At 35.7% G+C, this 13,581-nt stretch overlaps 1 protein-coding gene across 1 annotated transcript; it reads left to right on the top strand.

The window, feature by feature from the left end:
* Positions 1-11,912: 11,912 nt before the first annotated feature.
* LOC113001859 (pentatricopeptide repeat-containing protein At2g06000) lies at positions 11,913-12,551 on the top strand. The gene has a single exon (XM_026128725.1). The coding sequence runs from the start codon at positions 11,913-11,915 to the stop codon at positions 12,549-12,551; it is 639 nt and encodes a 212-aa protein (XP_025984510.1).
* The last annotated feature ends 1,030 nt before the right edge of the window (positions 12,552-13,581 follow it).

Raw genomic sequence — 13,581 nt, 5'->3', positions numbered from 1 at the left:
GGTCTCTTTTCATCATGTGCAAACCGCACCTTTCCTTGTTTTTGTTTGGATTTATTCCACTCTTTTCGAACCTCAAGATGATTCCACATAGCTTCCATATCTTCTGGGGCTACTCTGGAATGCCAATATGTGTCAACACTTCCATCTTCATTTAAAATATAAAAAATTAGTCAGCCAATATAGAAATACAAGGCTAATTTTAAGCTTATACTATAATAAATTTATAATATAATTAAAACCATAGAAGAGAAGACTGAAAATATTCAGATCTATAACTATATGGCTAAGACACATCATATGGAATAAAGAAAATCATTAATATTTTATGATAAATTGAACTTACAATTATCATTCTAAGACTGGAAGCCAGAAAACTAAGAAAAATTGAACTTACAATTATCCAATGCATTTAAGAAAAATTGAGGCATCCAAAAGAGCCACCTTTTTTTTTTCCGAGAGAAGCTCAATTTGTCTATTTTTTTGGTTTGGTTTTCCTTACATTCTTTAAATTCTTGTGGAATTTTAAAAATAAAATGAAATTTTCAAATATAATTAGAGGTAAACTCCAAATTTGTCAAAAAATATTACTTGAAGCAATTTATTTTGCTGCCTAATAAACTAAGCTGAACAAAAGGATGATCCTTAACCAGTACAGTGTAATATTAGAATGAAGCCCGATTCAAATTCAAACCAAAATAATGAGATCACACCCTCGAGAAATAACATGCTAAAAATGGAGAATGGGGAGAAAGAAAGTGACCTTTTGAGTTTTCTAATGAAGGTAAGGGATGAGAGTGAGAAGGAGGTGAAACATTGTCATCACCAGATTTTCTGAACAAGGACAAAGTATTAGCATTAAAATATTCTGAACAACACATTTTAATTAGAGTTTTCCTTCTAACCAAGAAAAAGACTATTACTCATAATTTAATACACTTTTAATATTATCTATCTCTCAAAAGTGCGTAGCAGCACCAAAAAAATTATATAATGAAAGTTAAAAAAAATCTATCACTACTAGAGAAGCATCATTCTACATCGGTTAATTGGGTCATTTTACATTGGTTTATGTTCGTCGTCGTAGACGACGTCATAAAAAGGGGTAAGCTATTCTACGACGTCGCCATGACCATCTTAGAATGGGTATATTTCTAAGACGGTCACCTGTGAATGACCGTCTTAGAATGGTACGCATTCTACGAAGGTTGCGTGGCAAGGACCGATGTAGAATGATACACATTCTAAGATGGTCCTTCACACGTGATCGTCTTAGAATGGATTGCATTCTACAACGGTCTTTCCAGAACCGATGTAGAATGGATTGCATTCTACGACGGCCACTTGGCAAGGATCGATGTAGAATGATACTCATTCTAAGACGGTCATTCACACGTGACCGTCTTAGAATGGAAAACATTTTGCGACGGTCTTTCCAAAACCAATGTAAAATGCATTTTTTTTTGTATTCATAGACTTCAAACGTTCAAATACTTGCAATAAACACATGACAATATGAAATTAAATAAATTTTATGCAATGAATATGAATTATTCAAATCTTTTCTAGTTTGAAGCAATTTGAAAAGTAAAATGAATTCATATATATCCATGCCACCTATTTTCCTACCCGCCAGAACATCCATCAAAGTAGTCTTACCAGCTCCACTTACACCCATCAAAGCTGTGAGAACACCAGGCCTGAATGCACCACTAACACCCTTCAAAATTAAGCACCGATATGTCCTCTTGTAGACCTTGTTCCTTCATTTACTGCCAGTTGAAATTAATTGAGTTAGAAACGCAAATTGCTTCTGGCTGAAGTAGATTCCTAATAGAAACACTATTAGAAATGTAAATGCTAAATTTATAACTTTGAAGGTTATTTTCGTGTGGCATGTCAACAGAGTATAAGGCTGAAGTAGATTCCTTACATATGTCAACAAACCTCTCTGCTTCTTGAATTCCTCTGGAAGCTGTTTTTGAAGCAAAAAGTTGGGATTCTACACACCCTTTCTTTCTTTTTATGCATTTTCAGTATGAAAAATGAAAAGCACTTATGACAGAGTGAATTTGAAGCATATAATATAACCTGAGAAAGTGAATCTGAAGCATACCTAGTATAACAATTCCAACCAAGAAACAACAAATGCATCTTGCATTCATGAACAAGTTTCTCTGCACTTTTTGAAACCTGCACATGGAGGCCCATAACTTAACGGTGATAGGTGACAATTCAGAAACAAGCCATATATATATATATATATATATATATATATATATATATATATATATATATATATATATAGCATAAAAATTATAATTAAAAATAATGAAATTAAATTGTTACCTCTTTGGTACTTTTGCTAGCTAAACAAGTAGTTGGTGTTGCAAGTTTTCATGAATTATTTTCCATTTGTACAATAAACTATGAATCAAAGATGAATTCCATAAAAGTTGACCTAAAATTATTCTAAATTAGGTTCCAGTCATTGAGAATACAAGTGGTATGAAATAATAAATTATCAGAATAAAGAAGAAAGTTTTGATAATTAGGTTCACACTCACTATTGCAAAGTAATTGTGCAAGAAATGGCTAAAATTTCTTAATCATAAAATATCTCATACCAATTATTCGAGGTATTTGATTCCAGCAAATTGCACAGCTATACCATGAATGCCCACAATAGCCTGGTTCACCTGCAGTACATGAAATTGTCAAACATGCATGAAATGTGGATGTTTCAGAGCATATAAAAAATCCTAAATGGATATCCTAACAAAATGTTACCTTACAGTTAAGTATAAGACATAGAAAAGATGAAGCAAAGAATAACATTAGCTTCTTAAAATTTGGAGCACTATGATTTAGGTATCCTTTTGAATATACTGATATTTCAAGATAAATCAACCAAAATTTGGAAAGGATGCCCTAACTCTCCCTTTAACTTCGGGGAAGACTTGGAAAGATGAGTATGGAGTGGCATCAGGTAAGATAACACATTTTTCTTCTACTAAGAGAGAATTTTTTAAAATAATTTAGTTTCACACATTAGTAATAGATTTCAAATGTTTAAATCCCATACCAAACAACCCAGCAGCTAGTTTCTGTTCAAAGAAAAATGAAATGAATTTTGCTAGATTGGAAAAACAAATGTTTGAAGCTAGATTGTTTTAAAAAATAATGAGGTATATATATCTTCAAATTTTGCTAAATTCATATTACTATGTAATTTGAAATTAAATTAAAGGTGAATTATTTTTGCACTTTATAAATTAAATGAATTTAAAAAGTTTCACCATTCACTTGTATGCATAAGAATAATATAAGAATATAAATATTAATATTGAAGATATTAAAATATAAATGAAATATTCACTAATTTAATGAAATATTATTTTAAATATAAAAAAAATTTATTATTATTTTTAATATTTAGATGATTTCAAAATTCTTCTTCATCCAGACAATGAATAATAGCCATGCATTTTTTTCTTATCAACTTTCTATTTTAAAAAATTAAATACAAAAAATATATTATTTGAAAAGCAAATCCTATAACATCAGTTTAGGTACAATACAATTACCAATACCTCCTACACCAAACACTAAAACCACTCAACATATTTAATTCAACATAACTCATAACCTCTTTGCAAAGCATAGTCGTACATCACTCACAAATTGTTCAATAGTACATTGACTTCTTGAAGTGGAATAACAACTTTTCATCCAATGGTCCACAATCAACTTACTTGCTAGATGAATCAAAGTAGTTAAAAAAATGATTAATATTTTTCTATGAATAGTGAAAATGTACTGGTGAGCTCTTTCTTGGTTGAATAAGTTACAAATTTTGAGAGATTTGAATAGCCCACTGACACATTTCATGCATATAATTAGAGTTATGACAAAATTATTCGCTGAGTCCAGAAATATGAGAAGAAGGAAGAAAAGGAAGCAGACATGCAAACAGTAATATTGAGACCAAAGCTGAAAGAAACTACAAACAGAAACAAATATTCCAACACCTGATAAAAAAGAGCCTCCTTCTCTGCAGATACAAACCAAAGCCTACAAATACAAATATTGATCAAACAAACTATAAGAGACATGAATCCATAACCACAAAACCTTATCCAATGTAAATCAACCATATAAGAAATAAAATATTCTTTGTAGAGCTATCTATCTATCTTCATGACATAAATATTAAATTAAAATAAGAACGAGTTCATACAAAGGGTATATGTTTTTTAGGGGAAATGTGCGAGATGTTCATATTCAGTAGCTAGCGGTTGCCTTGGATTAGGTGGAAACTATTAAAGCTGAGTTATAACGAGTGACAGAGGAAAACAACACTCTAAGAATGATGCTTGAAGTTCTAAGCAGCAAGTACACAAAGCTTGAGACCCATCTTCAAGAAATAAACAACACACAACACAAGGGCATGAGTTCAAATCAAATAGGGTCAGTAACAATACAACCTATGTTTCATACAAACAAGAGACCGGGACTAGAGTTGACTTCATGGAAGACAAGCTTGACCTCATCATTGGAAATTACACTGATGGAAACTTGGTTTGATCCTTAGTGGCTTCTAAACTTGGAGTGACTGAGGTTCATTGAATCTCCTAGCTTATCTATGCACATTATTTTCCCATCAGCACTTTGAACTAAAACTTCTTTCCATAATAAATCAAGGCAACCATTTCTTAAGCTAGGATCATATATAAGTAACATAGGCTACTAAATTTGAAATTTACTTTCCCCATGGCATGTGCATCAAGTCATGAAAAAAGAAAAAAGTCAATTGATCGAAGCAGATGAGTTTGTGTGGGCAAATACAGATATTGTTTGTTTAAGCGAGCATAAAACACAACATTAATTCAAAAAGAAAGTTCAAACAGACAATTTAATCTCTAACGATGCTTTGTGGTTTGATCATGCTACTGTGGCCATAACAGTATAAATACACCGCAACTAGGTTGGTTTGGTATTGGCAGTTCTCTAAATGCTCGTCAATGTCGCCTAACTTCTATTTGCCGCAATACAAAATCAACAATTAAACGGGAAATAGACTAAGGGTTGTCGACATTACCTGCGTGACGAGTTGAGTACAGAGGCGTGCAAACACTTTTGATGGCTTCTAACCTAATAACAAGAAACTGTAGGGTTTGAGGTAGACACTGTAGCTATGGTAGGCTTCGATGCGCTTGAGATTCACGGACACAATGTGCGTGAGGTTCAGGGACACAATGTGTGTGAGGATGAGGGAGAGAATGGTTGAGGAACAACGAAGGATGCTTGAGACAATGGCTGAGGGACACAATGTACAGGCGACGTCGTTTAGGTCGTTTTAATTATGCTATACTATGATGGTCCTAGGTCAAAGACCGTCGTTGTCTTAATTTTACGCAATTACAAGATTGCCACTACCATACATTCTAAGATGGTTATTTATAATCGCCTTAAAATGTACGACGTAAAAACAAATTTTTGTTCCCCTATTTACAAAATTGCCACTGCGCCATATTCTAAAATGGTTCTCCAAAACCGTCATAGATGGCGCGTCGTAAATACAATGTTTTCTAGTAGTGTATACACTAAAAGTTTTTAATAAGGAAAAGGAGGAACCACCTGGATCAAAAATTTTCTTTAACTGAGAGATAGCAATTCCAATAGCGCAAAGTGGATTTATGAGTTGCCTTATAACAATGCCCCTCATAACAATAGCGCAAAGTATATACCCTTACAATAAACTCTTCACTTCTTTTTCTGCAAGCAATGCCCCTCATAACAAGTAGGTTTCTATCACTTTCAAGTTCAACAATAGCACATATCATGTCCTGCAGCAATTAATTTTAATCATAAAAGTAATGCAAATTTGTAAGAGTTAATGAGTCTAAACAAAAGATAGTTTTGAGTTATGATTGCATTATTTGTGTGCTAGTCGCACCCTTCATCATGGAATAAAATCTATTTGCTCTTGACCTTGTCCCTATAGTACTTATCTCAATGGAACTTAAAATTCTACCAGAGAATAACAATGTGAAGCTGTTCCATATGATCTTATAATAATACTTCATAACAGACCACATTTAAAATTATAGCATATTCTTCTTTCATCCCCCTTCTCAGCTAGGTAAGATTGAGTACTTAACTACCTATTTATGTTTTCAATATTTGATATCAACCTCAACAATTCCTAGACTATATATATTATTTTTGGAACAAAATTGAGAGATGAAAAATACAGAAATTTGAATGCTCTACTGCTAAAAAAAAAAGAATTCAATAAATCTTTTCATTGTGTCACTCAATTAATTTTCAGATTTCGAAACCAATTCGCAAAAATTAAACTAAAAAAAATACTAGTAACAATTCTAATTGTTAAATCCAATTAATCTAGACGGGTGGGTAACTAAAGTCCCTCCAAGAATGCATCATATATTCATCCTTGGTCAATACCACAAATGGAACAAATACCTTCTTACACGACCATATTTCAATGCATTCTATTGTCACTAGTTATGATAGCATATCTTATCTAACTTTTTTTCCCAAAGAAAAGACACCATCCTTTGAGCACCAGATTTTTTTAAACAACTAATTCAAATTACTTGTTATAACATCGTAACCCAATTAAAAGGAAAAAGGTTAATTCAACACCCCCAACCAATGATGTTGAGGTGACTCAGTGATAATTTGTTTTAATATTTGATATAATTAATTTGTAAAACAGAGAAAGAAGAGGAAAAATGATAGTAAAATGATAATAAAGTAAATGATACTTTAAAAAGAGAAGTGTTGGACAAGTGGCCTCAGAAATTTTAAGAAGGGGGGTTGAATTAAGATTTCATTGACTATTCTTAATTGAAAATTTCCCTTTCTTAGATATTCCCTAGATTCAATTATTTCTTTAATTATAAGTTACTTGAATAATAAATAAGGAGAAGTAAACTTAAAGAAGTATAAACACAACAGAAAGTAAAAGAGATTAAGGAAAGAGAGAATGCAAAACCGGATTTAGACTCGTTCGGCCACAACCCGTGCCTACGTCCAGTCCCTAAGCAACCCGCTTGAGATTTCCACTATCCTTGTAAAATCCTTTACAAGCAATGAACCACAAAGGACTTCCCTCCTTTGAGTTCAATGATTACAACCAAGAAGTTATTCCCACTTCTTGCAATAAACCCCAAGGAACGTTGGTCCCTTATGTCCCGTGATAACAACCAAGAAGTTATACTCACTTCTTGCAATGAACCCAAAAGACGTTGGTCTTTTCTCTCCAGTGATCAACCAAGAAGCAAATCCCGCTTCTTGCAATGAACCCAAGGAGCGTTGGTCCCTTGTGTTCAGTGTTTGTAACCAAGAAGACCTTCTCTTGAAAACAGTCACCAAGAGTAGGTCTCTTGAAAAACTTTTTGTAAGAATGAAGGAGAGGAAGAAAATAGAATAGCACAAGTTTTTGTCCAATGAACTTTTCTTGACAAAGCAAGTGTTGAACAAAAACTCTTAGAAAGATGTTGAGAAAATCTCCTTTTGAAATTCGTGCCATGGTCACATATTTATAGCCATTTGATGGCTCTTGAAGAAACCATGTTAAAAGTTGTGACTTTTGGCAATTTCTTCACAACCAGTCACTTTAAGAAAATTGTGACTTTTGGCAAAAGCTAATCACTTTAAAATTTGTGACTCTTTGACAATTTATTTTTCAAAACCAGTCACTGGTAATCGATTACCATTATGGTGTAATCGATTACACAGTTTATTTTATCAAAAGTTGTGACTCTTCATGTTGAAGTTTGAAATCCAACGTTCAGAAACCACTGGTAATCGATTACAAATATTGTGTAATCGATTACACTATTTTGAAAATATTTTGTCACAAGTTGTGACTCTTGAGATTTGAAATTCAACGTTCAAAAACATTGGTAATCGATTACATGCCCATGGTAATCGATTACTACTTTGTAAAACAGTTATAAAACTATTTTGGGCTTCTGGTAATCGATTACTGCCTTATGGTAATCGATTACCAGAGAGTAAAAACTTTGGTAAAAGATTTTTCTTTGAAAAATTCTTTTGGAAAAATTGTGCTATTCAATCTTTTCTTTGAAAAATTCTTTTTATACTTATCTTGATGCTTTTCTTGATGTTCTTGCATATCTTGAGTCTTCTCTTGAATCTTGATTCTTGATTGAATGACTCTATGCTTCTTGAAACTTACTTGAATCTTGATTCTTGACTTGAGTCTTTGGCATCATCAAAATAAGCTTGGAAGCTTTGCTTCCACAAGAAGTTGTGCTTATATGATTAAATTGTACTCTATAATTTTTTGTACAACCGAGAAAGAAGAGATGATAGATGTAAAAAGAAAAAAAATGTTATATAAAAGTAGTATACATTTTTTAATGAATAAAATGAAAATTTTGTAAGAAAAAAAATTAAGTGAAAGACACTTCCATCTTTCATATGAAAGCAAAGATTTATAGTCAGAAGACAAAAGGGTGTCAAATAATTCAACAAATACTTATAGCATTAAGGAAAGCATCAACAAGAGTGAAAATATTCACTATAACAACAACACTGTCACAACTAGATTTTGTCCTTAATTCACTTTGGTGCTTGAGATTCTGAGGCCAAGCAAACATCTTTGTGTGCTCTTCAAAATTGAGCAGTTCCCTTTCACTCTCATGGCTTTAAATCCAAAGTTGCTCATTTGTTTGACACATCTTCACAAAATCTTTTCATGGTGTCACTCAATTAGTTTTCAGATTTCAAAACCAATTCACAGAAATTAAATTAAAAAAATACAAGTAACAATTCTAATTGTTAAAACCAATTAATCTAGAATCTAATAACATTTCACCAGTAAAAATAAAAATGACAAAAAAAAAAGAAAAAAAAAGAAGGAAGCGGAGATTGCATAAGACTCACGTGCAAGAGTCTCCGATGTTACCGCCACATTGGTGAAATGACATAACAGCCTACACCTTGAGGCCATGCTTCTTCGCCATTTCCATGAGTTCACCGTGTCCACCAAACCCCAGGCTTTTCTCTCTCCACCAAACCCCACCACACGTCCATCATCACCCCCTCTACCCCTGCGCTCTTCAGTGCAGCCATCCCCGCGTTCATCACCTTTTTTCAGTTCACCGCATTCCTCGTCGTCACGCTGTCCAAAGGCATCATCACAAACACCGGCACTCGTTCCTTCCCCTTCCCCTTCTCCTCCTTCCCTCCGGCAACGTACTCCTCCTCTGCCGTGAATGCCTAACACGCCATCGATAGATCCGCCCGCAGCACTGACGACCTGCACGGACTCAGCGGCGACAAAACCCCCTTCGCGCAGCCAACGGTCCTCATTACCTTGCACTTCAGACTCGCCGTCAATGAATTCCACACCGCCGTGGCACTGGCCTAATTATTTTATAAGAAAAACTGTATTAGGAAGCCGACGGCTTCTTCCTACCATGGTTGTAATGCTTCTTCTTCTTCCACAGTGTCGTCCGAGTTCTAGTTCAGCTACTCCAAGACGCCGAAGGTGAAGCCGATCGCCATCGGGCAGGACGCCGTTCCCACCCTTCGCACTGCCTATGATGCCACAGCTGTGGACTAAGAAGGCACCATTGAAGGGTCTCCATTGTCCTCCTCTTTGTCGACACTGTCGAGAGTGTCCACATCCACCCATGTCGTCCTCTGCCAGTGAGAGAAAGCGACAAAGAGGAAGGGAGATACAGAAGGCAACAATGAGGAAAGGAAAATGAAAGGTCAGTGTATACAAGGACCCGAGAAGATAAGATAAGAGAGAGAAAAAATGAAGGGTCAATACACATATACAAGGACGTGTAGCACCCGAGAAGATAAGATAAGAGAGAGAAAAAATGAAGGGTCAATACACATATACAAAGACGTGTAGCACCCGAGAAGATAAGATAAGAGAGAAAAAATGAAGGGTCAATATATACGAAGACGGGTTTTTAAATAACTGTGGTTGAACTTAAAATCTTAAAATTCTAAAACAGTTTTCTGCCTATCATCCTTGTTGGTGCGTCATTATAAATGATTTTTGTAGTAGTGACAGTAATCAAACATTTTGAGCTCTCTCAAGTTTGCAGAAATGAGCATGAGAGTGAACAAGCGGGGGAGAGAATTCCACAGAAGTGGGATCAAATATGACTGCAAGATAAAAATAAGCACCTATCTGTCCGACCAATGTTGTTCAGTAATAAGCTTCATTCTATTTATGCCCCTAATTAGTGAGTACTACATCGATACTACCACAGCTAGGTGCATGGCATGGTTTAGTGCAGCAGTTTCCTCTGGGGTCCCTCTTGTTTTTGTCAATATCCAAACAGAACAAATTCCTTCCACAGTAAAACACTTTTTCTTCAGATTTCTTACTTCTTTATTTCATAAGTGTTTTTCTCATGTTAATGGATCAATCTTCTAACGCAGGAAGAGACTCATTTCTTGAAAAGGGAAATAGCTACTAGCAAGCAAAAAATCAACAATGCTAACCAAATAATGCATGGTATAAGTTCGTGGTTTCTACCTGGACTAGCAGAAATTTCAGTTGTGTTAATCCCTCAACCTGGCAAAGTGTGCTTTGGCATGGAAATTAAACAAACTGAAGAGGTGTGTAATGCTAATTAACACTCCTCATTCCTCATCAAGTATTTTATAGCAATTTTGTGTAGAACATGTTTTGAGAACTTGTTAGGCTATGTTTGGAGCCTTGTTCATTATGTGCCTGCACACATCCCCATACGGATCCAACAGCTGTCTGCAAAAGACACCTCCCTGATCCTTTTCAAAACCCGATTTTGAAGACCCTCAAGGACAACTCAAACATCCACTTATTGAACAACCATAGTGGCAAGAACTTAGATTTTGTGTTTTGTGTTACTGCAAGGCTTTGTGTACATATATTCAATGATGAGGGGTTCGCCAGCTGATCGTGATGGGTGAGAGAAATGCATGAAGAGTCAAGTGTAAATGGGTTCCTTCTGGTGATATCAAGGTTGCAATGCAAGAGCATAATGCCAAAGAGTGCTTGTTCTGCTGGCCTTGTGCATTGCTGTGACCAATCTGAAATGAAGGACATTCTCTCTTCAGCTATAGACCAATATGAGATGATTTAGCTGCATGTCATGGCCTGGCCGAACCAAACTCGTCCCTCTCCAATTCCTGATGTTGGTGGTTTAGCAGCCCTGCTACATCCAAAAAGTGATTCATCATTATGATTCATGACCTTACAGTAAACAAGTACAATTAGACACTGTCTCTATCTCAAAATCAGAGTTATGAACATGAATCTTAAAATTAAAATTCATTCTTTGTTCCATCAACTTTATGCAATGTTTCGTTTATGACATATTTTTATTTCTTTAATTTTGTTAAAAATATTATTGCAAATATCAAATAAATTGATAGTTAGGGCATTATGTGCCCCCATATTTAGTGTTCTAGTAAGCGGGATCAAATAAATTCATCCAATCTCGTAAGTAATAAGTTAGGTATTCAAGTAGACAATGTAGTATGATGAGAGAGATCTGAGATCGAATGGGAAGTTTTGTATTTTTTTAGATATCCCAAAATATAGGACTCCTCGCATGAAATATAAAGTTGATACCAAATAGCAAAGTGAAAGACATATTTGGAGTGAAACAAAACAATGGCAAATTAGTTTGCTGCCAATGGCCACTCAGCCATTCCGGAAGCCATAGCCAAACCTTCTTCTTCATCAACACCTCCAATTCTAAACCTTTCCCTCGTATCCTGCATCACCTTAATCCTTCAAAACCTAAATCCCCAAAGCCCAGATTACTCACCCCCCAAACAGTTCTCATCTCACCACACCCCAAACTTGGTTATCAACGTTATCAAGAACCAAAACATTCTCCACCATGCCCTTCAATTCTTCAACTGGGCCTCCAACCACAACCACTACTCCTACACACCCTTCTACTATGCTGCCATCACCGACCTCTTGCTCTCCTACTCCTTCTCTGTCACTCCAACTGACTCTCCGACAACCTCGTCAGCATGTTCATCAATGCTCTCGGCCACCGTGGCGATGTCAGAGGCGCCATTCATTGGTTCCACAAAGCCAATACCTTCACAAAGGACGCTGTGTGTATTCTTGCAATTCCATATTGGGTGTCCTCGTGAGGGCCAACTATGTCAACATTGCCAAGGCCATCTACGATCAAGTTCTCACAGAAGCTATATTGGAACTTGATGTTTACACTTATACTACCATGATTTGTGGGTTATGCAAAGTGGGCATGGTCGAAAGTGCACGCAAGGTGTTTGAGGAAATTCCCTGCAAACCCAACATGGTTACTTACAACACGTTGATCCATGGGTTTTGTAAGAAAGGTGATATGGAGGGTGCCACGAGGCTTTTTGACAAATTGGTTGAGAATAAGAGTTGCAAGCCGGATGTGGAGTGTTTTACCACTTTGATTGAAGGGTATTCGAAGAGAAGTGATTTTCGAGATGCGCTTGAGTGCTTGAAGGAGATGATGGAAGGTGTTCCCTGAATGTTGTGACCTATAATGCTTTGATTGAAGGTCTATGTTTGAGCGGTGAAGCGGACGAGGCCAGGAAGATGATGAGTAGGATGCGGTTGAATGGTTTGAAAGAAGACGTTGCCACAAACACTAGCTTATTGAAAGGGTTTTGCATTGTGGGGTAGTCTGATGAGACTGTTCAGCATTTGAGGGAAATGGTTAGTAGCGGGATGAAGCCAGATGTGAAAGCATATCGGGTTTTTGTCGTCAATGAGTATTGCAAGATTAGAAAACCAAGTGAAGCAGTGTTGCTTTTGTGGGAAATGATGGTGAGGGGTGTTAAGCCAAGTATGTCAAGCTTTAATGCAGTGTTTAGAGTTCTTGTGGATGAGGGGAAGCTTGATAAAGGAGTTCTTCTTTTGAAGCAGATGCCTAAGATGGGATGCCCGCCCAACTTCTTGTTTTATTGCATAGTGATATGTGGTCTTTGTAAAGTGAAGGGTAGGATGCAACAAGTTGAAGAGCTCATTTTGAATATGCTTCAGAATGGGCATAACCTGGATGCCACTATGTATAATTGCTTACTTGCGGGATATTGTGAAGACGGGGATGAAGAAATGACACCAAAGACAGTTATGACATAATGGACAAGAACTTTGTAATCAACCAAGACATTTTGTTCACTTTTGTGAAGGTGCTGTGTGCAAAGGGAAAATTGAAAGATGCAGAAACAGTATCTGAGGAGATGTGCAGGAGATGCCAATTGAATGGGAAAGTTAAGGCAACGAAGGAACATTAACGTGCATGGAATTCTTGCACAACTATATAGGCCCTAAAAACTATAGAGCAGTGGGGGAGGATTGAAGAGGGGGCTAATCCAACATTGGAACCTTAATGTTCATCCTTTGTAGGTGTTTGGATTGTAATTAATTTGGTTGGTGGTATGGTTAATAACAGGGTTTCAATATAAATTTAAAAAAATTGAATCTTTGACCAACTGATTCAACTAAATAGGGCAATGATTAAAATGAGTGCTAGTAACATTTTTTTTTGTTCACAC

The sequence above is a fragment of the Glycine max genome, chromosome 6 (genome assembly GCF_000004515.6).
Source record: "Glycine max cultivar Williams 82 chromosome 6, Glycine_max_v4.0, whole genome shotgun sequence".
NCBI classification, from domain to species: domain Eukaryota; kingdom Viridiplantae; phylum Streptophyta; class Magnoliopsida; order Fabales; family Fabaceae; genus Glycine; species Glycine max.
Note: the sequence above shows the minus strand (reverse complement) of the source record. Positions and strands in the feature narration are given on the sequence as shown.

Excerpts from the sequence above, each read along its gene's own strand:
- LOC113001859 (XM_026128725.1), top strand. The coding sequence starts at position 11,913 with ATGCCCTTCAATTCTTCAACTGGGCCTCCAACCACAACCACTACTCCT.